The sequence below is a fragment of the Planococcus citri genome, chromosome 2 (assembly GCF_950023065.1).
Source record: "Planococcus citri chromosome 2, ihPlaCitr1.1, whole genome shotgun sequence".
NCBI classification, from domain to species: Eukaryota; Metazoa; Arthropoda; class Insecta; order Hemiptera; family Pseudococcidae; genus Planococcus; species Planococcus citri.
Genome location: NC_088678.1, coordinates 61,495,713 through 61,522,566, shown reverse-complemented (window position 1 = coordinate 61,522,566; position 26,854 = coordinate 61,495,713). Strand labels below are relative to the sequence as shown.

At 34.8% G+C, this 26,854-nt stretch overlaps 2 protein-coding genes across 5 annotated transcripts in view; one reads left to right on the top strand and one right to left on the bottom strand.

Annotated features, from left to right (window-relative positions):
- Nucleotides 1-1,937: 1,937 nt before the first annotated feature.
- LOC135836916 (protein argonaute-2-like) lies at nt 1,938-12,430 on the top strand. 2 transcript variants are annotated; one of them, XM_065351989.1, is made up of 20 exons: nt 1,938-2,107; nt 2,702-3,187; nt 3,274-3,402; nt 3,722-3,838; nt 3,921-4,134; nt 4,233-4,344; nt 4,426-4,631; nt 4,714-4,844; nt 4,940-5,162; nt 5,243-5,375; nt 5,702-5,821; nt 5,912-6,031; nt 6,148-6,269; nt 6,340-6,524; nt 6,917-7,082; nt 11,054-11,141; nt 11,232-11,426; nt 11,512-11,751; nt 11,836-12,020; nt 12,111-12,430. In XM_065351989.1, the coding sequence occupies exons 1-20, from the start codon at nt 2,083-2,085 to the stop codon at nt 12,205-12,207; spliced, it is 3,294 nt and encodes a 1,097-aa protein (XP_065208061.1). In that variant the 5' UTR covers nt 1,938-2,082; the 3' UTR covers nt 12,208-12,430. The 2 variants fall into 2 exon arrangements, with proteins under 2 accessions (XP_065208061.1, XP_065208062.1); XM_065351990.1 differs by lacking the exon at nt 3,274-3,402.
- A 2,956-nt stretch (nt 12,431-15,386) lies between these two features.
- exp (expansion) overlaps nt 15,387-26,854 on the bottom strand; it is a 297,616-nt gene continuing 286,148 nt past the window's right edge. For all 3 annotated transcript variants that reach the window (XM_065351980.1, XM_065351981.1, XM_065351979.1), the window contains exons 7-10: nt 18,928-19,172; nt 18,697-18,829; nt 16,453-16,653; nt 15,387-16,374 (exon numbers count right to left, since the gene is read on the bottom strand). In XM_065351980.1, coding sequence (XP_065208052.1) covers nt 16,262-16,374; nt 16,453-16,653; nt 18,697-18,829; nt 18,928-19,172 — 692 coding nt within the window. In that variant the 3' untranslated portion in view covers nt 15,387-16,261. The remainder of the gene's footprint in view (nt 16,375-16,452; nt 16,654-18,696; nt 18,830-18,927; nt 19,173-26,854) is intronic.

Here is a 26,854-nt window from a genome sequence, read left to right as displayed (position 1 = left end):
AAAAAGAATCTAGAAAAGAGTTAATTTAATTCAGAGTTAACTTTTAGTCGGACGTAGACTTGAAAAAAGAATCTTTGCCCAATGACCACAGCGGTTTTTTAAACAAATCTAGTTAGAATGCGCAGGTACTTTTAAAATTTAAAGAAAAAAAACGTGTTTTATTTTTAAAACCCGTTTCGTTAGTAATTAGTTTTCACTTTTCTGTTTTCTGTCACATTTTCTTCCGAAAACGGAAAACGGCAGATAGCACTAAACAAAACAGTAATAAAAAAAAACGGTTGTAAATTTTAATTTTCAATTTTTCAATTTTGACATTGGTGGTTTTTCTCTTGAAATGGAATCTTTTCGAAACGGATTCCTAATTTGAAGTTTGAAAGTTGAGACAATTTGAACCGTTCACCGTTCAAATAATTCAATTTCAAATTCAGCTAGGTATATATATAATGTTTAAATTAAGAATTGATTGAATAGTTTTTTTACTTTTTTTGTCCTTTGATAAAATTATAATTATTTTTCATTCTGAATTTCTGAGTCACTCATTCTAATTCAATCAATATTCATTATTCAACGAAGAAAAATGAAATGAATTAAAAATCATTAATAAAATTTTCATCTTCTATTAAATTAAAATTTAAAACGCAAAAGCAAAACGCGCGAAAACTTAAAATATCGAATTCTGCTTAAATTACCTGTAATTTACCTTATAAAACCTGTATTTACCCAATACCACCTATAGTAAAAGGCCTGAGCGCTGTTTTGTGACGTCATCACTAATAGACAGTATGTACTCCGATAACACTATAGAAATGAATGAAATATTAATGCACTAGAACGAAATAAATACCGAGAACATTTTATTTTGCGTTTTGAATCACATTCTGATACTTAATAATCAATTTGAGATCAAGAGGGAATGATTTGAATGGAAAAATAAGTAAATATAAGCTCATAATCAACACTGTTTTTATCATTAACGATGAGAACTACACTCGTTTATGATCTAATTTCTAAAAGAATATCAAGAAAAACTCTGGAGGATGACAGCTGACAATGAGGAATATAGCAAAGAAGTACAACACATACAAATTATTGTAAATATTACCGAATATACGCGAACATAATCTCCAACTCAAAGACTAAGGTATATAAAACGATCACCAAACATTGCATACATGACGGAGATTTCTCTCGAAATTCTTTGCAAACATTGTATTTAAGCCTGTTGAAATCCATCCTAAGTATTTTGGAATTTAAAGCTGCTTCAATTGGTTTGAGATACTGATGATTTCTTGTTTAATATCCATTATCCATCATAGCATAGCAGCTTTAGCATGGCTGGTCTAAGAAGTAGATTTGAAAATTAAACTGTATTGTAGATTTTTCTCCAACTTGATGCGATTGCATTGTTCACTAACTACTTATTTCATTACAACATCATTCCGGTACAACACACTAGTACACATTAATTTTCATTTTAATCTACAGTTTACATCACTATTCATTCAAATTACACAACACAAACGAGTCGCAAAAAATTCATTTTTGTACACAAATCAAATAAACCAACACCATCTGTAATTGAAAACATCAGTACCACATTACTAGAACACATTTTATGACAAATATTAATTGAATTTCATAATTTAAATAACTTTTTTAACGAAAGTTTTACTCAATTTCACGAATTCGCCATTTAAACATACGTTAAAATTCAAATGGTAAACACAATCGAGTCATCTACTTGTGGTGACGTCAGAGCTGATAAGGATTCAGCGCTCAGGCCTTTTACTATAGGTGGTATTGATTTACCTAGTATTTACGAATATAAGAACGAAAGCGCCCGTTCTTTGAACGAACGGAAGTTCAGTACGTTGACGTTGTGAAAACAGCAACATGGTTCTAGAAGGAAAAAAAAGATCAAAATAAAATATTGCGTATATTGCATCATTCAACTTTTTTTGGTTGAAATTCCGAAGTTTGAATTTTTGCTAAGCAAAGTTATTTAAAGTTCAAGTCTCTAGTTGTTTAAATTATCGTGCATTTTTGATTAACTTTAGTCGTTTACAATTTGATACATGCATAATGGATCAGCAGGATAGACGAAGAGGTAAGAATTTTATACTTTTTATTCCATTTTCGTGATTACCTACGTTGACATCTGGATCAGACCAAATAATATGTTTTTTTACCGAATTTATAAAGTTTTTGTTTGGTATCGAAGTATTTAAAGAAAGATGTCCGGTTAGTTCTTCGATCTAATGTTTCAGCTGTTACGTTCGAACTGAACTCTGAAGGTTTAGTTACTCGATTTGTACGACCCAGATAACAGAACTACTTGGAGTTTACTCTGTCTGATTTACTCGATTTAACTACGTATGATTTTGTGTATTAGTAAAATACTGCTCAGTGTTACGTAAATGTGAGATCGAAATGAGAGAAAGAGATCAGAATATCGTACTAGAAAAGTGACGCATTTGTTTCACGAAGATTGGTGATATGATTGTAATTTTCGTAATAGGCCATTGTGCATTGTTTCCGGTATCAGGATGAAACTTGAATATCGTAGTGTGCGAATAGTTTTGCATGTTTGAGTTAGTTCTGTGATGAGATAATTCGCTGCTATTGAAATTCTGTCCTAGAGTTACTTTCTATTATACTACGATAAAGCATTTGAATTACAAATAGTTCCATTTGTTTACAGATAACCAGCAAAGAGGCGGCGGAGGCCGTCAAGGTCGCGGTGGCAGGGGTGGACAGGGTCGAGGAGGCCCTCCTCCTGAACGTGGACCTCCACCAGGCGATCAATATCGAGGTAATCAGCAATATCGTGGACCGCCACCTCAAGGTGATTACAGAGGTAATCAACAATATCGTGGCCCGCCATCGCAAGGAGATCACTATCGAGGTGGTCAGCAACAGCGTGGACCATCTCCTCGAGGAGGATCTGGACGAGGTTTTCCACCCGGTGGTCAGCAATATGGTGGACCCAGAGGTCCACCAGGCGGTCAGCAATTTAGTGGGCCTAGAGGTAGAGGAGGCCCTGGCGGTGACCAATCTTGGGGTGCTCCAAGCACTGCTTTCGCGCAGCCTCCTCCTCTTATGAGTGCTGCTCCGAAACCAGCTTGGGGTAGGCAAGATGTTTCCCCTGTCGAACCAGCCGTCTCACCTGAACCTGCACCGTTTCAAGGTACGAAATTAGCGACTATTTTCGCTCTGTTGAGTAGTTTGTTTAATGCAAAGAGAGCCTCTCATGGTGATATACTTTCGTTATAGAAGCTCCGGCTTTACCGCCACCAGCTCAAGGAGGCAAAGGTAAAAAGGGCAAGAAAGGTGGAAAACAACCTGAGCCTTCTAAAACTGAAACCGAAACCTCTCAAGCTGCTGTTACTCCTCCAACTCAAGGTATTATTCTATCCCGAACGAAATCCTTTAGGCTTCAATCAACTCCAGTGTGTTCTAAGGTCTTCCTTCCATCTTCTTAAATTTTCTGTCTACTGGTCGAAGAATGAAAACTTGAAAAAATTATTTTTCAACACGAAGTAGTGTTTTGTTTTGGTTTGGATTGAAAGTACGTCTTCTCAAATCTCTTAAAGTATTTCCAACTGTAACATGACTATCGAATATAAAGAGCACCGAAGAGAAACCGAAATCGAAATATTTTCAGCATATTCTCTAAACACTTTTAGGCGAAATATTGATCATTTTTAATTCGGTTTTTCAGCACCAGCACCGAAAGATCCACCTCAACAGAGAGGAAAGGGTAAGAAAGGAAGCCCAGGTGGCGATAAACCTCAAGAAACGCCGAGTACTTCGAAAGACGTATCTTCTCCCACTCAAGGTTCGATATAATTCAACGTATTTATTTCGAAAAATAATTATTGCAATTTTAATGTACCTAAATTTTATTTTTCATCTTTTAGGGATCACGAAGAAAATCGAACAAATTTCTTTTGACAAAAATCTGATTATTCCTCGAAGACTAGGTGGCCAAGTTATTAACCGTAGGCAGCAGTTTTTCGAAAAGAAATTCATAGTTGAAGTAAATTACTTACCGATTAATTTCAAAGACATCAATTTAAAAATCTTCCATTACGACGTTGTATTTAAACCGGAGCAACCGAAGCGTCTTTACAGGTATAATGTTCACTTTCGGATTGATTTCTGAGATCCGAGTATTAGGCCTAATTTTGTAATGAGTTTCATCTTTACCGATGAACATTTTTTTATTGCAGACCTGCTCTGAGACTGCTTCTGGATAAATACGTACCCAATCGTCATCCAGCCTTCGATGGTAAGAAAAACATGTACGCTGCTGGAACCACTCTGGCTTTCCCGCGAGGATCGGTTCGTATTACAAATTGCAATTATCACGATGAAGCTCCAATACGAGAGAATTAACCGATCTAATAATGATATTTGTGACAGGATATTCGCGATAGCGTTAAAGTTTACGATACTGAACGAAATTACGAAGTAGAATTTGATATTACGGTTTCACTCATCGACCAAGAACTATCGTTGAGCAAGTTGGCGCAGTATTTGAAAACTGGAACATCTGTAGATGCTCCTCAAGATGTAATTCAAGGAGTGGATATCGCGTTAAGAAACGCTCCAACAGTGAATGTAAAGTTGTAAGTGAGGTTTCAGAATATTAACATAATGTATAACGTACAATTCGATGTTCGCTTCATGTGTTCGGATTTTTGCCTACAGTGTCTCCGCAGGAAGATCATTCTTTGCGATTCCTAAAACGGCGCCACCGCCCTTGACAGGAGGGTTCGAATTATGGCACGGGCATTATCAAAGTGCCATTATGGCGTGGAAACCGTACTTGAACGTCGATGGTAAGAACTGATAAGAATAACATGGTTGTAAGTCTTTGGGAGAAAACGTACTCTTTGTTGTTTTCGAATCTAACTTTCAATTTTTTTTTTAATAGTTGCCAACAAAGCGTTTCCTATTCCCCAAGACGTGCTGGATTTCATTTACAATGACTTACAACTGGATCCGAGGAGTCCGCTAGATCAAAGATCGAATTACAAATTATTGCGATTCCTGAAAGGATTGAAAATAGATTATAAAATGAAGTCGAATGATCCGAGTGGTTATACGAAAAGGACTTATAAAGTGGATGATTTGGGTCCTCCTCCGAGATCAGCGAAGTAAGTTGTTTTTTTTCAAATAATGCATTACGCGATGAAATTCTATTTTCAAAGAAGCTAATATTACTCGTCTGTTACAGATTTAAACCAGATAAAGAAGGAAGTCGAGAAACAACAGTTGAAGAATATTTCAGAAGTGTGAAAAAAATTCCGTTACAATATCCGCATCTACCGTGTATTAAAACGACTAATAAAAATTTGTTGCCTATTGAAGTGAGTTAAGCTGAAACTACGAACAGAAACGACGCAATTTTCGCAAATAAATAGTCTAATATGCAATTTTAGAATATTTACATTTAGATACGCTCTTATGGTAGTCAAACAGCACCTAGGCACGTGTCTGAATGTAGGTGAAAGAATTCTGAGTTTTTATGTTACGATAGTCAAGAGACCCCCTATATATGGGGCATCCTTACTCCTAATCGTTAACGAACAAAACAGAATTTCAAGCGTTATGATTGACAATCGTTTCTAAAAATGGACTATTTGTATTATTAATTACGCTTCAATTCTAATTTTTGAATTATGTCTGTTCACAGTTCTGTGCAATTACCCCGAATCAATCCGTAATGAGAAAATTGGACGAAAAACAAACTTCGAACATGGTTCGAAACGCTGCCAAAGGAACAGATATACGGAAAGGTCGTATCATGGATACGGTAAAGCAATAGAGTCTTTTGAATGTAACGAAGACCTCAATCTGTTACTTCGTTACTGAAAAATATGCCTGTATTTTTTTATTCGTGTAGATTGGACAAGCTGGGTTCAATGCAGATCCGTGCGCGAGAGAATTTGGAATTACCGTGGGATCGAATTTCGAGAAAGTTGAAGCTCATATTCTGAAAGCACCTGTGATTCGTTACCAAAACGTAAGTTTCAAGAACCGAGCTTTGATAACCAAAAACTCGAGAGCTTGATTTTTGATGGTGGTATGTAGTTATAAGGTTCTATTCGAGAGTTTTATCATCTACTGTGGTGTTTTCAGAGCACTGTTCCAGTGAGAAATGGCGTATGGCAAACCAGATCTGATAAATTCATTAATTCGCCCGGATTAGATTCGTGGGTGATTATCAACACGGATAGAAAAATTGGCAACCCACAGATCCAGTAAGTGAGGAAGAAGTATTCATAATTTGACGTTCGTGTCTTCTTGATTGAAAATGTTTCTCGTTTTAAGGAATCTCGTGAGAAATTTCCGACAAGTGGGTGATAATATTGGTATTCCGGTGGCAGAACCGCGAAACATTCTGACCATAAACGCCCGAACGGAGCAAGATTTCGTGAAAGAATTCCGCCAGTTTGAGAAAGGTGTTCAAATTTTGGTCGTAATTATGACACCGTTCGGCGTCGACGATATTTACAGTAAGTGTTACTGTCGTATGATTTGGGGAGAGCATTTTACCGAATGAAACTGTGAGACGATAATGGTTTGTTGGGCTTTGAGGGCTCTGCAACTCTCATTAATTATGACGCATTTTTATATTGTGACTTATTGTTTTTTTTCAAAAACCATGTCACGAAAAAATACAATCGGTTATTTGAAGAAAATCAACGTAATCACAATTCGTATTTGAACAATCACTGCTCTTTTCCTTATTTTTGGTAGAAATTAATCACCGAGTAAGGGCTACAGTGGCTACGAACTGCACTAAATAGGTTTCAAAAATGCAGGACTCTGGAAAAATGCTCTCTTTACTTGTTAGCCGCTTATTAAATCGATTTGCGTTAGATACTAATCTACAAATATGTTCCAGGTAAAATAAAAAGAGCAGCTGAATTGAAAGTTGGCGTTTTGACGCAGTGCATAAAAGCGGCCACTTGCGATAATCGTAAAATGAACGCGATGACTGCGCAGAATATATTGCTGAAAATCAATTCGAAGATCAGCGGTGTGAATCATTCGTTGGCGCAAAATGTATTGTGAGTGTGATTTTTTTTATAGTTCCGATTATTACAATGTTGGTTAGGGTGCGTCAAAAGAACAATAGAAAACACTTTTTTTAAAAATTGGGGTAGCTTACCCCCTAAAAGTGTTCCATTTGGTCAAAAAATACTACGTACAAAATTTCAGATCAAAAAAATTATATTTAGAGGTCGCGCACAAGAGTTGAATGTTGAGAATGTATGAGCGCGTCAAGCGAAAACTTCCCACGGTTGCGCGGCGGGGATTACAGCGTTGCGTTCCCTAGCAAGATTGGAGCAGTTTTACAAAACGTTACCCCCTCTACAATGCATGTTAAGTAAGTCTAGTCCCTGGTAGGATTTCTAAGATGTTATTTATGTGGATTCAATAACAATTTTTCAATTCCGAAGCTCATTGTAGGTGGAAATATGAAAGTTTTGAAAAATAAAGAAAAAAGTATGAATTTGAGGTTTTATGTATTATTCTGATCAGCAATTGTAGGAAAAAAATTTATGGGATAAATTTACGTTGAAATGTGAATATTTGATACGATTTAGCAATTCAAGTTGATGTTTTATCGACTAATATACATTTTAAAGCCGTTACTTAGTAAAAATGGAATGTTTCAGTTTCTGAATTCCATAATTTTGGTTAAAATGAATTCTAGAGCCAAAAAATCATGATCAATATTTTTTTATAGTTGTTTTAAAAATCCAAGAAAGATAGTATCACTTGATAAGTTGTGGTGGGGATGCCGCTCTCTTTATAGTTGCGCAAAATCAACCCCGGTACGTTACGTTGCGTTTCCCGCGGCGCCGTCGTGGGAAGTGTTGTGCTTGCGCGCGCTCGCAGCTCTCAACATTCAACACTTGTGCGCGACCTCTAAATATTAATATTTTTCAACAAAAATTTTATGGTGTCATTTTTTCGTCTAAAGGAACAACATTAGCGGGTAAGACCTTAAAATTTCAAAAAAAATGTAACATGACGCACCCTAATGTTGGTAGGTGATTATCATTTTTGGGGGAGGGTGAGGGCCGAGAAAGGATCTGGTCTAACAATTGTACTATATTTCGTAGTACCCAACTTGAGAAGTCTATGGATTCCCTGCTATACTAAATTAGGATATCTAACTGGTAGTAGAAGTAGTGAAAAAGTGTGATTTTGAATGGGTAGTGAAAGTAGTGAAGTCAGATGAAAGGTAGTGAAAAAGTGAAAACATTCAAATCATTGGGGAAAAAATTTATTTTTGATGAAATTAGCAACACTGTTGGAATACATATGTGACGTCAGTTTTTTAAAATAATTTTGATTAAAATTAAATACAAATTTTCTTCAAATTTCAATTTTTTTGAAAATTTTCCTGTGAAAAATGTAAAATTTGACTTCGTTAATTTTTTTGTGTGTGGGAGGGGCAAAATGTTTTCTGAAAATTTGGTTGAAAAAAATGGAAAAAAGTGTTTTTTTAAATTTTATTAACATAGAATAATTGCGATGATGTTTTCAATATTTCCAAGAAAATAATTTTTAAAGTTTGTAAGTGAATACAAAGTTGCTGTGAAAAATTTCAGAACAATAGTTTTTCTGCAATGTCGAAACGTTTAGATTAAAATTTTTCTCTTGCTTAGATAGAAAAAAAATCGTTTTTTATACAAAATTTAGCAAAATTACGCCTGAAAGTATTTTTTAAGACAAATTTTTAAACGCATTGTCATCTAAAAATGTATTGAAAATTATAAAAAATTCATTTTTGTCTATCTTTTTATCAAGTATATCCGAGTATTAATTAATAACAACTCGTCGGAGATTCAAAATTTTGTCAAATGTTTTTGAAGTGTTCGCAAAAACGTAGATAGTTGATATTTTATGCTGCCTTCATTGAAAAGTAGGCAAAAATGGAATATTGTTACCGTTGTTACGAATTTTTTTAACATTTTTAGTGATATATGGCGTATTATGTTTTTTTTTTTCAAATTTTTGTGAGTAACTATCCCATAATTTTCGTTTTTTCGAAAAAATTTCAATACATTTCGACATTGTAGAAAAAATATTGTTTTGAAATTTTTAATCGTTCAACATTATTTTCTCAGAAATACCTTCAGTAACTTGATTACTTTTTATTTCTATTCACTATCAAACGTTACTTTTTCAACCAGAAACCGACCAAAATTTATTGTAAAAAAATGAATCTGACTCATAATTCATAGTTTATAGACAAATTACTCGTAGAACAAAAATCAGCTGAAATCGGAAACAAATCCTGTTAAAGATTTCATTGTTTGAAATGTTTATGTTATAGTGGAGGAACCCGCTTAAGGATCTATTGCAGCCCTCCCTCCCCCCTCCCCCGTCGATCCTCCGGGACAACTTTTTTCTTAAAGAGGGAGTCCTAAGGAACATTTCTAGCCCTTGTACTAAAAAAAAAAGTGACCCTACTAACTTATGAAATGGCGGCCATTTTGATTGACAGTCAGCCGAAATCGCAGATTGCATTCCAACATAGGACTTGGACAAAATTTTTCAAACTGTTCGAAGGTAGATCGAAAGATCAAGCAAAAATTTGTCACCTGTCAAAATTTCAAGTGCTTAAGTGCGTTTTTCGATTTTTGGTGAATTTTTAAAAATCAAATTTGGCCCAAAAATGAGGGAAAAAATCAAAATTTTACCAAATTGACCAAGAAAGCTGAAATTTGGGACACACCCTATTTTCGACATGACAAATCGATTGGAAACTATTTCAAACTGTTTTGAGCAGTTCTGGAACCTCCAGTAGATTTTTGAAACTCGAAATTCCCACAAAATGGAGTTGGAAAGCTGAAATTTATTCTGCAAACTAATTTCAATGCGCCACGAAGTACTGCAGGTGAATTTCAAGTCGCTTTGGAGCCTTCGGCGATTTTTTGAAAATTCCTGGAGCCTCCATCAGATTTCTGAAACTTTAAATTTCCTAAAAATTTCATTAAACGGAGATGGAATGTCAAAATTCGTTCTGCAAACTAATTTCTATACGCTACGACGTGGTCTGCTAGTGGATTTCAAGTCGTTTTGGAGCCTCCAGCGACTTTTTGAGAGGTCGTATGGTGTTTTTTGGTAAATTTAAATTTCCAAAAAGTAGCTGAAAGCTTCAAAATCATTTGAAACCATTTGAAACCACCATGTTGTCGACTTCATATCGTATTGATATTAGTTTGCGAAGTAAATTTCAGCTTGCCAACTCCATTTGGTAAAATGTTGAGGGAATTTCAAGTTTCAAAAATCTACTGCAGGCTTCAGTAATTTTCAAAAAGTCGCTGGAGGCTTCAAAATGATTTGAACCCACTTGAAGTCGTCTTCGGAGGGTGTTAAAATTGGAGTGCAGAGTAAATTTCAGGTTTCCATCTACATTTGATGAAATTTTGTGAAAATAAAGTTTTTACAATGGCGAAAAAAATACGTCATCTACACGAAAATAACTCAGACCAAAATTAATCAGCATTAAATTCCCTACAAAATGATATAATACCCCAACCCCCATAACTGCACTTTTTTGAAAAATTCAAATTCAGCTTTTAAAAAAAATAATGATTGTAATAATTTTACAGAGTTGCGAAAATAAAATACAAATACGTACTTATTTACCCTGAAGCTCTCGGAAGACAAATTCATCCTTTGTTCATAAAAATTGATTTTTTCCAAAAAAATTCTGATTTACTGGCTTTTTCTCTGGTTTTAAAAATTTTTGACCAAGGTTCACTACTCAAAAAAATCTGAAAAAATTATTAATAATAATAAGGTTTAAAACATACTTTTTGGTGACAAACACCCTTTCAAATACCCTTTGGTAACTACGTTTTGCGCCATTTGCTATCCTTCGTCGAAAAAGTTGAGCGATTTGACATTAAATGTCCCTGTGCCCCTTTGGCCTTTAGTATTTCAGTTAGATGAATTTCAAACATTTTACAACTATGTACTTATTGTTGATTATTTTTCCTTTATTGTTTTGTTGTAGGCCAGAAATTTTGAAAAGACCGGTGATGATTGTTGGAGCAGACGTAACTCATCCAGCGCCTGGCTCTGAAGGTCTCTCTATCGCTGCGGTAAGATGCTAAGATTATTCGTGCCCTCGTTCTGTCTACTTTTACGTTAGTATAATATTTTAATTTTTTAATCAATTAAATGTGTTGCAGGTTGCAGCGTCTCACGATTCGTACGCGTTCAAATACAACATGTTATACAGACTTCAGCCCGGTCGCCAAGAAATGATACAACGTTTAGACGAGATGATCGAGCAACAGCTTCGATTCTTTCTTAAAAACACGAACCGCAAACCGGAACGAATTCTGTATTATCGCGACGGTGTCTCCGAAGGACAGTTCTTACAGGCGAGTAAAATCTCGATACTCCTAACGATAATTTATTTTTGTTTACGAGAATATTATGAGATAATCGATGATCGTACGTATACAGGTGCTGAATATAGAATTGCAGGCTATAAGAGCCGCATGTAAGAAACTCGAAGCCGATTACCAGCCTGCAATCACTTTCTTAGTCGTACAGAAACGTCACCATACCCGATTCTTTCCCACTGGACCTAATGATTGGGACGGAGACAGAAATAAAAACGTAAGGGCCGGCACTCTTGTAGATACGAACATTACTCATCCGACTGAGATCGACTTCTATCTCGTATCTCATCAAAGTATTCAGGTAAAAGAGTAAAAATTGACGATATCGAGAAATCTGATAGTACATAATTGATTGTAATTTTAATCGAATAAATTTTTTCCTCAGGGTACCGCTCGTCCTACCAAATACCATCTTCTATGGGATGATAATAACATACCGCAAGATGAGCTCGAACAGCTTACGTATTATCTGTGTCATATGTTCGCGAGATGTAACAGATCGGTTTCATATCCAGCGCCGACTTATTACGCTCATTTAGCAGCGTTTAGAGCAAAAGCTTGGTGGGATGAGTAAGTATATATTTTTTTTGTTATGATCATCAAGTTTCTTAGTGAGGAAGATTGATTTAAAATTATTTTAAACGTTTTTTTTTCTTTCAGCCAAAGATACGATGCAGCCAATTTAACCAGAGAACAGGAGGTCAATGGACGAATTCAGGACCATATCGTGAATAACGCTCCGATGTTTTTCGTTTAAATTCATGATCGACAATTTCTCCTAATGTACTCGTACGCGCTTTAATCTTTGTGATAGCTTTATTTATACATTAGGATTTTATTTTTTCGAGTTTGATAAATATTTCTTTATCGTATTTCGTTTGATAATTATTTCTTTATCATATTTCGTTTAGTTCGTTATTATTATTATTTTTATTGTGGTATTTTTTTAATTTTTTACGAATTAAAAAAATAACTCACCATGTGTTTGTTTATTCTCGAAGGTAAATTCGTTCGAAGTTCAAAAAAAAAATAAATTTAAAGTCGGCGGCGTCTGTCGATTTTTATCACGGTTTACTTAAAGTTTGAGTAAGGTATAAGTTCAACTGATGTTTTATTTTTCGCCCGAAGGTAATATGTATTTGTGGCGTCAAATAAAAGTATAAAATACGTTTTACAGCTTAGACAATAATGCATTCGTAATAAAAACCGATTTTCTAAAAAAAAATCCGAGTTTCATTTTTCAGCTTCGTGAATTATTTTTGATTTAAAAATGAAAATTTCAAAAAAATCAATCAGGTTTTTTTTCATGGTGCTTCTGATAAATTTTAATAGCATTTAGGGACTTTTACCAATTGAAATGAGACCAAGTCTAGAATGAGCCATATTGGAAATTGAAAGAGGTAAAGTTCAACGTTTTTGGATTGCCATCTTTACACTTTTTTTTGGCAGTAATTTTCAGCCTTGAAAATATTACCTATTCTGGCGGGCAAAAATAGATGTGATTTTTTTTTTTTAAAATCCATAAAAATCAACCACTTTTGAACTGTGTGTAAATGAGACTTATTAAATTAAAATTTAAGACGAGAGAAAATTAATAATGAAAAATCAATTAATTAAAACAATATCAATATTAAAATTTCTCCAAATTCAATTAAATAAAATTTTTCTTAAAAAAGAAAAACAGATAACGAAAACTCGTCTTCCCAAAAGTGCACCACACGAGTTTAAAAAGTCCATGGACTTGTGTGTAGAATTTGGACGATTCGACAGTCGACAACGGATCCTGGAGATTTGAAGAAGGATGTCGAATACATTGCCTAAGCTGTCGTGAGTCGGTGCAAAGGAGCATGCCATTGCCATGCCTCACTTCGTCGGCATATTTTGCCTAGCTTGGTCTCACATACATAATTATTTAATGACATCAATTATTTAATCAATTATCGATCAGTTTTCTGATGAAAATCATCGGTCCATTTCTGAGCTGAAATTTGAGTCTGTTTTATTTTTTGTCTTTTGTTGCGAAAATACCTTTTTTATGGTGTTTTTGACTAATTTGAGAATGGCTGTTTAATAAAAATTACCAAAAAATCTCACATTGTTGTTGAAAATCACAGAAAGTTTCACTTTTTTAGTCAAAAAGTTCTCAAAATCGACGCTTTTCAGCAAAAGAATTCCAAAAAGTCTCACATCGTTGTTGAAAATTACTAAAAAATTTACTTTTTCAACCAAAAAGTACTCAAAATTGACGTTTTTTTTGTCGCTTTTCCAAAAAATCTTTGCAGATTATGTTAAAATACTCAAAATCTTATCTTTACTTTTTATGTCAAAAATTGACAAAAATTCGAGGTTTTAGCAAAAATTTTGATTTTTTTTTCAAAAATTACCCAAAAAACTTGCTTATTTGATACCAATTGAGGAAAAAATCATGTTTAAAAAAATGATAATGAAAATTGCCAAACAATCCTACTTTTTTTTGGCTAATTATTTATAATTACTAGATTATTACACCCGACGTGAGAAGATATTTTATATTGAATTTGTTAGTCTTTTTGACGAAAATTCTGGCTTTTTATCATAAAAAATGTTGATAAGTTGCCAGAAGTTGCCGAAGAAAAGATTAGTTTTTTTCGATGGCAGGAACAAAACTAAGAGAGATAGACCCCCCCCCCCTTCGAGTTGTCGAATTTTGGCTGTCTGCAAATTTTAAAAAATTTTGGACTTAATAAAGAAGCTATTTTGCTGACTTTCTTTGAACTTAAATTAGGTACAGAAATTGACTTCTTGTAAAAAAAAACCAAATAATTTAGGTACTTTGAATCACAAATTTTTATTGAAAACGTCGTCTATCGCTTCGATCAGACCTGTTTGCTTTTTTCTCGAAATTGTAACTTCTAAAAAAACCATCATTCAAATTATTCTAAAATATTGAAACCAAAAAAATCAAACTCCTCACATAAAAAAAAATTAAGTACTCACTTTTTAACCTATCAAAATACGAATTTTTTAAAAGCCTTTGCCCTCAGTTCGTTCAAGCCGGTTTGCTTTTCTTTTTCGAAGTTCTAATTTCTGAAAAACAATGTTTTCAATTTCACCTATCAAAATAGGAATTGAAACCCATTCTTGAAATTTGCTCCTCATTAAAACACCACAAGGGCCTCAAAATCGAGATCAGAACCTTCAAATTAACGTGAAAACTCATTACATTATAAAAATAACATCAAAATCGTGATCAGCGACCTCAAATTAATGAAAACGCATTAATTTCCAGAAAAAATGTCATTGCAGCGCCATCTATCGGAATAAAACGGAAACTTTGTTCTGCGTTTAGAAAAACATGGGTAATAAAATCACGAAACAAAGGCTGGATATGCGCGTGGCGCTACCTCTTGGAATATCTCGGAACTACGTTGAGAAAGTGGGATAGAAACGGTTTTTCGATGTTCTGTTTGCTGTAGTTCCGAAATATTCGGAAAGATGGCGTCACGCGCATATCTAGCTCTCATTTCATCACTTTTTAAATCTTGATTTTTAAAAACAGAACGAAGTTTCTATTTTATTCCGATAGGTAGCGCTGCGTGTCCGTTGAAAATCCGAACTGGATTCTAGAATGAAATGGCCAATATAGGAGTGATTATGGTTGCCTTTTGTGATTTTTGCAGGGGTATTCTTCGTTTTTCATCGTAAATTCATTTAATGTGATTATTTAATGATGTAAATTTTTCAAAATCAACGAGTTCTCACTAATTTGAGGCCGGTGATCACGATTTTAATGTCATTGTAACATTTTTAAAAAATGTAGGCTAATTTGAGATCGCTAATTACGATTTTGAGGCCATCAAGGTATTTAAATGAGAATCAATTTGCAGAATAAGCTTAAAAATTGTGTGGGGTATCAAAATGTACAATTACGAATACACAATAATGAACTCTAACAACTACGATAAAATATTTATTGCATTAAAATTTTCCTATAATACAATGGTTCAATTTTTTTTTAATATAACATTAAACTTAAGAGAAAAAAAAACTCGTATTAATAAATTTACAATACTGAAGAAGAAAAAAAAATGGTATATAAACATGCGTATTAATAACCTAAACACAAAGATAATGACGGTTAGCTCGATGTTTTGTTGCTGCAAAACAGTTAAGACACATTTTTACATCATTGCTCTTACCCTGATTCCACTCTACATCGCTCTTATCTCAACCCCATCGAATTGAATGACAGCTTCGAATCACCCGACCCGAAGGACCAAAACACACTTTATCACAAACTCTTCAGAAACCATCTCATTCCACACATTTACGACCTTTCACTCATACAGGGTGCTAAAAAAAAGGCTCATACGCAGTTCGACTTTTTTTTTTAAAAAAAGTAATAATATAAAAAAAAATTGACTAAATATAACGAAAAAAAAAAAAAACGAGACAGATAAAAAGGTAAAAATAATACTGCATCGCGTAAAAAGAAATAATTTACAAAAAAAATCAAAAGCTATTCGTACGATGATTGCGAAGCTGCATTATAATAGAAAAAAAAAGAACATGATTCAAGAGGCCCTAGATGGTCAACATACCTCTTGATAGAGAGAAAATTACGTCATCATACATGGACAAAAAGAGCAAATAAACGATAGAAAAAAATACGTATCTATGTATAACGTAATTTTCGAGACGCTTAGAATAGGCAGTGCAATCAATACATAGTATAAAATTAACTTCGGAAAATGTCGTTCGCGTCTATTTGAAAAAAAATAAAATAAAAAGGTTGTTGCTCGAATAATAGTACAAATGAAAGCTTCGAAAGTTCAGTCCCAATCTCCGATGTACATTGTTCGAGGGGTCGGAGGAATATACCCTCTGGTCGGGATTGGTAACCTTCCATAAATGTGATTATAAGGCGAATCTAGGAACTCCGAATCTGCAACGATAAACATCAAAATTAGCAAATGTGGGGTTAAGGTGAGAGGAAGGGTGTGTGTGTGTGAATAATACTTACCCATACCGCTATCGTAACTACGGGCGTGCCACATGACTGGATGATGATGGGGTGCGTGAGCAGAAGCCAGATGTCCATTCGATATAGATGTGCCAATCATCGAATAACGGTTGATGACCGGAGGAGGTCCTTTGTTTTCCTTGACTTTTGTTTTGACAAAGTTCGGTACACGGGCTCTCATTCCGCAATAATAAGGGTCATCTGTGAACCAATCAATCGCAATCGTTACAAATTACGTCAAAACCTTGGAAATTTTTTAGCAAATGCAATAATTTCAGTGAAATGCGGGTAATTTTTGATTAAATTGGAGTGACTTAATTACAGATAAATTTTGGTAAAATACGGGTAATTTTTGGTAAATTACGGGTAATGTTTGGTAAATTACGGGTAATTTTTGGTAAATTGAGATAATTTAGTAATCTTGGTAAATTTTTGCCATTTTGGTCATTTTTGATCAATTTTGGTAATTTTTGGTGAATTGAAATAATTTAGTAATTTTTGGTAAATAAAGGTAATTTTTAACAATTACAGAAATTTTTGGTAAATTTGGGTAATTTTTGGTAAATTGAAAAAATTATAGTAATCTTGGTAAATTTTGCCAATTTTGGTCATTTTGGTCATTTTTGATCAATTTTGGTCATTTTTGGTAAATTGAGATAGTTTAGTAGTTTTTTGGAAATTTTTTGGTAATTTTGGTAATTTTTGTAAATTTTGATAAGTCATGATAATTTTTGGTAAATTAGGGTAATTTGGTAACTTTTGGTAAATAATGGTAGTTTTCAACAATTGCAGAAATTTTTGGTAAATTTGGGTAATTTTTGGTAAATTGAAAAAAATTAGTAGGTAATCTTGGTAAATTTTGCCAATTTTGGTCATTTTTGATCAATTTTGGTAATTTTTGGTAAATTGAGATAGTTTGGTAGTTTTTTGGTAATTTTTTGGTAATTTTGGTAATTTTTGTATATTTTGATAAGTCATGATAATTTTTGGTAAATTAGGGTAAACAACGGTAGTTTTCAACAATTGCAGAAATTTTTGGTAATTTTCAGTATTTTTTAGTAAATTGAGAAAATTTGGTAAGCTTGGTAAATTTTGCCAATTTTGGTCATTTTTGGTAATTTTTGGTAAATTGGGATAATTCAGTAGTTTTTGGTAATTTTTGTAAATTTTGATAATTTATGATAATTTTTGGTAAATTAGGGTAATTTGGTAATTTTTGGTAAATAAGAGTAATTTTTGGTGAATTGCAGACAAGTTGTGTATAATTACCAAAAAATTACCAGTAATTATATAATTACCGAAAAATTACCAGTAATTATATAATTACTGAAAAATTACCGGTAATTTTTGAAGGGGTTAATTTCTGGTGAATCAAGAGTAATGCTGGATAAATTACAAATCATTTTAGATAGGTCAGAAGGTAAGTAAATTGAGAGTAATTTTCGGGAAATCAAGAGTACTTGAATTACATGCGATTTTGGGTAATTTTCAGTTATTTTATGGTGAGTTGGGTGCGGCAGTTTTTGGTAAGTAATTTTTTAAAAGACAATTTCAGGTAAATTATGGTAATTGTTGGTAAATTACAGATAATTTTTGGTCAGAAATCAGAAATTTTTGGTAAATTACCAGTCGTTATTAACAGATGAATTTTTGGTAATTGATTGTGTAATTTTGCGTAAATTAAAAGTAGATAATTTCTGGACAATTAAGGGTAAATTGGAACTTGAAAGTGATTTTTTAAAAGCGTGATTTTTGGTAATTTTTGGCTATTTTAATGGTAAGTTAAGAGCAGCAATTTTTGGTAAATTACAAGTTATTTTTGATCGAATATCTTTTGGTAAATTACAGGCAATTTTTGAAAAATTACGGGTAATTTCTGATGGGATGACTTTTGGTAATTTTTAGTACATACTTAGGTACTTAAGTAAATGAGTGGTAATTATTTGATATTGGTAAAATGCAAGTAATGTTTTGATAATGTAATTTTAGGTAATTCTTGGTAATTACGGGTAATTCTTGGTAATTACGGGTAATTCTTGGTAATTACGGGTAATTTTTGGTAATTACGGGTACTTTTTGGTAATTATGGGAAATTTTTAGTAAATTATTGGTAATTTGACAATTATTAGTAAATTTATAATGATTTCAAGACGGAAGGTTTTCGTGGGGATGGTCTGTTCAAAATTTTCACGGCACTGATTCAATTTGCAGAACTGCAGCTGCAAGCAAACTACTCGTACTTACCGTTAATATTACTGAATTTTTTCTCCTTCGAGGACAATTTGTGGCCGGATCCGCGATTGGTTGGGATACGACGTTCATCCATGACTAATCTATTCTCGTGTTCTTCTTCTTCTTGAATATCGTCATAGTCAGGCTACACAAACACAATCAAAGCAACCGCACAATTAATAACAATACTACTACCAGTAGGTATCAGGAATCTCCTCTTAAACTGATCCAGCAAAATCTTACCTTTGGAATATCATGAGGGTATGGTCCGTTATCTCGTGGAGGTAATTTGGGAGGTTTATCTCTGCTACGTTGCTGGTTGAGCAATTGTTCTCTGGTCGCAGCCACCATGCTACCGTTTCCATTTGAAATACCATTGGTTCCGGAAGAGCTTCCCGATGATCCGGTACCACTTCCGGCTACGCTGTACGGGTCTTCGTCGGGAATCGGAATCCTGGGACGGTTTTTGATATCTACAGTGCGTTTAACTGCGCAAACAAATCAAAAACGAAATACAAGTTTAGTTAATCTGCTCATTACGACCTTGGACTAGTTATACAGTACATAATTATAATTAATAGATCGGTCATTCTGCACTTCTTGTAAGTATAACCAGGTCAGCTAAGTCATGCAAATGGCTACCGCCTTCTCGACGAAACAAAATTTTAGTTTAGTTCGTAGTCTTCTATGTACATCGTGCAATAAGTACGTACACAACGAGGTATTGTTTGGCAGCGATTACATTTTGCGAATGCGAGTAATCTGTGCTCTGCTCTGGAGCATATTGTACATGATATTAATTTACGCTTTCGTCCTCCGACTCCGACTACGCGATGCATACACGAAAATCAACCGTGGGAAGACTTACAAGCTCTCAACGTCAACCAATCTCTCAACTATGCTCTGGCTTCGATGAATGAAGTAATACGCTGACGTGCTTATGATCAGTTACGTTCATTCAATTAATTAGCAAGTGATACCCAAAGTGCACTTCCCCAAGACTATAATTAACTCAACGGATGTACCATATATTTATTCTGCAAGCTCTTCGTATAGGTATCTACTGCATGAACCGATTATGAATCTATATCGAGCAACCATTAGCAGCAACGAACTGGTCCATTACCATCGTATCTATGTATTATTAAATATTATCAACGCGAATAATCACGAAGTAATGCACGCAGAATGTAGGTATTTGGAGTGATCTTACGATTGCGAATTAAATACCGCGATCAAATGACTTGAGACAATGTCTGAGACTCTGATATGACCTTCCAGCCACCTCAAATCGAAAAATACCCTTGGAATCGTGACCAGCACCCTTGAAAACCATGAATTCGATATGCATGACGGTACATTTTCAATCTTATGATATCATTCCTACCCCAAGCTGCAACCCCCCCCCTGATTTTTCACCCCAAAAATTATACAAACACGAACACCGGAAGAAAATACTAAAAATCCACCAACTTTGTCAACTATGGAACCTAATGGCCACCAATGTGAGAAAAATACCCAAAAAAATTATCTGCCAAGTGTTTCTAGCGCAGAACATTCAGAAGGGGGCAGCTGAAGAACCAAAATCCCCTCCTCTTATGATTACGAACAACTTCAAAAATAAATTCAACAGTGATCTGGCACAAAGAATTCATTGGAAAATTCGTGTTTAAATCAACAAAACAAATATCAATTCCAATTCATCCGATGCGATGCATCAATTTATGTGAAGGAGAAGGTTGCGATGTGGGGAGGGGGAGGGGGTAATTCAAATTACACGTAAACATATCGTTATGGGTATCGATTCCATGGGTTTTGAGGTCGCTGAATTCAAATCCAACATTTATTTTGGGCTTAGATAAACACATGAATACTTATATACTTTTTTTTTAGAAAGAACAAACACTGCTGTTGAGATTTCTTCAAATTTAATACCTAGGTTAAAACCATTTGAATAATTGATACTCACTTGAACGGGTACTTTTTTTTAGACGTCATTTTATCTTTATAGTTTTCGGTTTTCCTGTTAAACTCACTATCTACATTTTTTTAAAACAAGACTTTTTTTTATCATTTTCCTATACCTTGGCCAAGTTTTTGTTCGATAACTCGATTGTGGAATATTTCCAAATACCTATACGTCAGGGTGACAATGAAATTAAAATTTCGGATTTTTGAATACAGCACACCTAAAAAATGTGCTATGAGGTGTCAAAAAATGATCCCCAAAGTTTCATCCCTCTAAGTTGATTTTAACCCGTGCCTCAAGGGCCCCAAAGTTTTGAACGTGACGTCCGAGCGCGACCTTACGAGTTCCACCGCGACGCGTGGTGGAGAATTTGTTGAATGCGCGCTACATGTATGAAGTGCAATGTAGTAATGATGTACTGTATTTTTTGATCGATTTTTTTTTCTCAGCCGCAAGTTGACTTAAAAACAATTTGTTAATTATATTTTCTATGAAAAAACACGATTTTTCTATTTCATTCCACTATGGAAAAAAATTGAACGTTCAACGCACTTCTGTTTTCGTTTTGTTCGTTTCTCTGTACTTCCTCACCACCGGCAAAAAATTCAAAAGTTTAAAAGGGTATAAATTTCACTAATTATACTTATTCAATATTTTTTCACTCACTATCCATGTCCAATGGCCATCATTTACCTCATATCCTTGGTAAGAACTACTTCCATTGAATGAACATGACTTTATTAATGAAAACCAGATTTTCATAAGGTGATTGATGGTAATTGAACATGATAGTGAGTGAAATAATATTGAATCAGTGTAATAAATGAACTTTATTCTTGTAACGTTTTGAATTTTATGCAGGCGCTGAAGAAGGTGTAGAGAAACGTACAGAAGCGTAAACAGAAGTGTGTTGAAAGCTCAATTTTTTCCATAGCGGAATAAAATGAAAAAATCGTGTTTTTTCATAGAAAATATAATTTATAAATTGTTTTCAAGTTAACTTGTGACTAAAAAAAAAAAATTGATCAAAAAATACAGTATATCGTTACTTCTTTGCACTTCGTACATGTCGCGCGCATTCAACAAATTCTCCACCACGCGTCGCGGTGGAACTCGTAAGGTCGCGCTCGGACGTCACGTTCAAAACTTTGGGGCCCTTGAGGCACGGGTTAAAATCAACTTAGAGGGATGAAACTTTGGGGATCATTTTTTGACACCTCATAGCACATTTTTCAGGTGTGCTGTAAAAAAAATATTGGAAAAAATTTTTCCCCGTGTATTTCATTGTCACCCTATACGAAGTAAAAAGTATCAAAATGCTGCGTTCAACATTTTTTCTGACTGTGCCAATCGCCGTGATTCTTTTTATACATTTTTTGCCACCAGTTGATGCACAAATTCAAACTAATCCGTTCTTATTCGTACTTGGCTTTATTTTAGCAAACGCCTCGTTTTTTTTCTCACTTTTAGGACAACAAACTCAGGGTTTTCCTCAATTTTCGGCGTTTCTCTACGGCATTTCTGAAATAGTGAGTACATATTTTCATTATTTTATGCATCATTCATCACGTTACGTACATATAAGTACTTTAATATCATTTTGAAAAATTTGTACCGTCTTTATTGAAATATGTTTGCTAATTGAAAATTTTTTGAAATTTTAGCTGAGAAAATTAGCTGTGGGCACCCTTCCGAATGGCGGACAATAGGCCTAATGATGTAGTATTAATTATTTACTAGTAGATTGTCTACTAATATATTTGTGGACAATAATGATGTAGTATTAATTATTTACTAGTATAGATTGTCTACTATATATTTTTTAAGAATGATGTTAAGTATAATTAATAATTATTTTTGATGTAAAAATTTATTTCACTTAAACTGAGGGCAATGTACCCCAAATAAACGAAAATCCAAAATTCCGAATTCATTGAAATTGAATCATCTATGTAATCATCGTAAAATAAATTCATACCGATCATTGAAAATATCGAAGGTATAATTGATTACATTTTAAGAAACTGAACACTCAAATCAACTAAACATAAATCGAGGAATGAAATTTGTAAATCAGGATCAGCTCGAGCTCAAATACGAAGCAAGCTCTCGAAGTCGAACTCATATTTTCTTCAAATTGGGCAAAAACTTTCAATATTTTACCATATTTTTTGTTAGTTAGGTAAATTTCATTTTACCAACGATAATTTTCTTCACACGTAACTAAATGTGGGCTCTCATCTAAAACACTATTATTTTGGCGTCCAATTTGCGATATAAGTAATTTTGGAAAAAGTAGAACTTTACAGACAGCTAAGACAAAATCAATTCTTTTTGGATGGTTTGGCAAAAAAGTAAGGTAAACTGCCCAATAGCCGCCACTTTTGTCAGAAAAACACGGATAAAAATTTTTTGTTTAGCTATTTGGTAACACTGATTGCGCTAATAGAAACTTTCAACCATACCCCTTCATTGTCCTCTCGCATGATTTTTCTATATTCCCCACTTGTATGATTTTACTGGTTTTTGAAAATTTGCCACCGCAAACATTTAAAAATTTTTGAAGTTGAATAAGTAAGGAAAATGCAATGAAAAGTAAAAATATTAATGTCTTTGTAGAACCAACTTATTTGTGTTTGTTTGTAACTCCAAATGTATGAGAGGATAGCTGATAGTGCGCTTTGTTTCATTTTCAACTGCTTGATCACTTCATTGTGTCCAATATGCCAAAAATATTCCGATGGCGGCTAGAGGAAAGCAAAAGATACAACTTTTCCAATAGCCGCCACCCTCTCTAATTTAATTCAAAAACATTCTTCACAAGCAATACTTGCATTTTTTTGAACTTCTTGTGACCTATACTTGATCGCTGCTCATCTCTTTTATAAAATTGTTCATTTTTGTAAACTTTTGGTAGTGTAAGTAGAATTTTTTCGAGGGAGAGGCCAAGCAAGATTTTTAGGTACAAAAAGGTCATAATTTAATATCTATTTTATAAGAATTCTTCGTTTCATGTAATTATAATGTATTTTATGAAAATAAAGACATGAAAAAGAACTGTTTGAACGATCAGGGGTGGTTTTTTTTTTTTGAAAAAATTGGATCAGAAAGCAAAAAAGATCCAGATTTTATGTAAGTATCATATTCCACAATTTCTCCCACTTAAAAAGAGCAATTGCACCCTCCATCCTCCAGGTGACACCCCCTGTCTCATTATTCAATTTTGGTACTATTTTTGAACTGAAATGTGATTTTTAAAATTACTATTATAGTATTTTAAAGCCAAAGTCTCATTTTTTTAACAATTGACTCATGGCAACGTGGCACAATTGCTTGAAAACAATTTTTTTTTAATTTCCAGTGTTTAAATAATCGATTTTTACTCAGTTCAGCCTCGCGAGGGCATAGGTTGTTGTCGCTAGAGGTAGTCTCTAGGTAGTAGCTCGGATCATCAAGAGGAGCCAGTCCCCGAGGACAGATGAGAAGGCGAAGACAACACCAGGGGTATTCTGCGCGTCCACGTCGTGCGGGGTGGTAACATGTTGCTGTTCGATGGACTCGGAATCGATAAACATGGCCAAAGCAGAATTCTCCAGTTGGTGGAACGACGGGGAGGAGTGGCAAGCTGAAGGCCAAACCTCTACATAAATACCGGATTACAAACAAGAATGCATAACAGCTGCAGAACACCAACAACTCACTTGTTCCAGCCCCAGGGAAGCTCAAGGGCTTCAGAGTGAGAAGGCGAATACCAGCGCCTAAAAACTGGCACATTCAGCTAAGGGAGCAAACCCCAACAGAAAACCATGGTGGAAGGCAACGGGAAACCAACACCATTATATCTCCCTAGAATTATATGGACATCAATTCAGCAATGGCCCTAAGTCTCCGTCAGGCTGATCCTCATCCGCCAAGGCAGCCGGATAGGGTGCTAAGAATACGCGGAGTTAAAACAAGGTGGAACAACATCAACATCGCAACCTGGAACGTACGAACCTTGTATAAAATTGGACAACTTGCCAATGTAATCAAGGAAGCCAGGAGATTAAAAATCGACGTATTAGGAATAAGCGAGACCCGATGGACTGGAAATGGCAGAAACCGGGTAGATAAGGATTACGAAATGATCTACGCTGGAAAAGACACACACGAACTAGGTGTGGGTATATTAATACATACCAGAATCAGCGATAAAATCAGTGCCATAATTCCAAAATCAGAGAGGATAATATTTGTGAAATTGGAGGTCAAGCCAAAACCAATCGTGATAATCCAAGTTTATGCGCCAACAGCAGAAAGCAGTACAGCAGAAATCAATAACTTCTACAATGACCTAGAAGAAGTAATGAATTGCTCAAAAAACAATGATGTTGTGTTTTTGATGGGAGACTTCAATGCCAAAGTCGGGAATGATCATGGTAGCCAAGTGGCAGGGAAGCACGCACTTGGAGAGCAGAATGAAAGAGGAGAAATGCTCGTAGAGCTCGCAGAAAGACACGATCTAATAATATGCAATACCTGGTTCAAACAACATGCAAGAAGATTATACACATGGGTCAGTCCTGGAGATCGAGCCAGAAACCAGATAGACTACATTCTTGTAAAAAGAAGATTCAAGAACATGGTGAAGAACTGTCATACATATCCTGGTGCTGACTGCAACACTGACCATAAGCTACTGGCTGCAAAATGCCAGATAGTCATGAAGAGCCAGAAGAAGAGCAAAGAACAATACCAACAACTTGACATTGCAAAGATCAAATCAAAGCATGTGCAGAAGAAATTCCAAGAAGAACTGGAAAAACAAAAGGAAGACAAGTTGGAAGAAGAACAAGGTATTGAAGAGAAGTGGCAAGAATGGAAGCGAAAGGTTAAAAAAGCAGCAGAAAAGTCTATTCCACTCAAAGATAAAAGAAAACACAAACCATGGATAACTCAAGAGATACTGGATCTGATGGAAGAACGAAGGAATGCAAACAGACCAAGTAGTGAATACACAGAACTAAATCACAAGATCATGGGAATGTGCAGAATGGCCAAAAATGAATGGTATGAGGAGAAGTGTCGAGAAGTAGAAGAACTGGAGAAAAGACACAACTCTAGAGAAATGCATACCAAAGTGAAGCAGATGATGGCTGCCCATAAGAAAAGGAGAAGTGGAATAGCATACATGCGAAGAAAAGACGGAAAGTATTGTGTTAACAATCAAGAAACAGAAGAGGTCTGGATCAGCTACATACAGGAACTGTATGGAGATGACACACGTCCGGCTCAAATGGAAGTTTCATCCACAGAGGAGGCACCACGAATCGAAATGTGGGAGCTGAGAAATGCGGTGAAGAGAGCCAGAAACCACAAAGCAGTGGGGGAAGATCTCATACCAGTAGACTTGATTAAACATCTAACACCTGAGTACGAAAAAGAACTGCTGAAGATGATAAATGAGATATACGATGAAGGTACACTGCCTAAGGACTTCAAAGCAGTAAATTTTGTACCAATACCGAAGAAAAATAACTCGCAAAAATGCTCTGAATATAGAACCATCGCATTAATGAGCCATGCTCTAAAGCTACTACTATCCATCATAAATGCCAGAATTGAAAAGAAGATAGACGAAAATCTAAGCGAAACACAATATGGCTTTGTAGCAAAAAAAGGGACGAGAGATGCAATTGCCCTGCTGAAAGTGATCATCCAAAGAGCACTGAATGCAAACAGGGAAATTATTGCTTGCTTCGTCGACTATGAAAAAGCATTTGATCGTGTCAACCATGAGAGGATGCTGGAGATCCTGAAGAAATACAATATCGATGACAAAGACCTGCGGATAATCAAGAACTTGTACTGGGAGCAGAGCGCAAATATCAAGTTTGGAACTGAGTACTCGGAGAATAGATGTGGTATAAAGAGAGGCGTGAGACAAGGATGCCCCCTCTCACCTAGGCTGTTCAACGTGTACGCAGAAGAAATAATGAGAGAAGCGCGAATCAAACAAATGGGATTCAAGATCAACGGCAAGAGAATAAATGAAATAAGCTACGCAGACGACAAAGTGATCCTTGCTGAAACAGAAGCGCAGATGCAGAAAATGATCAACCAAATCAACAGTGCTGGATTAAAATATGGAATGAAGATAAATGCAGGCAAGACCAAGGTGATGAGATTTACAAAAGGAGACTTCAAGGAGGTCAAAATCAA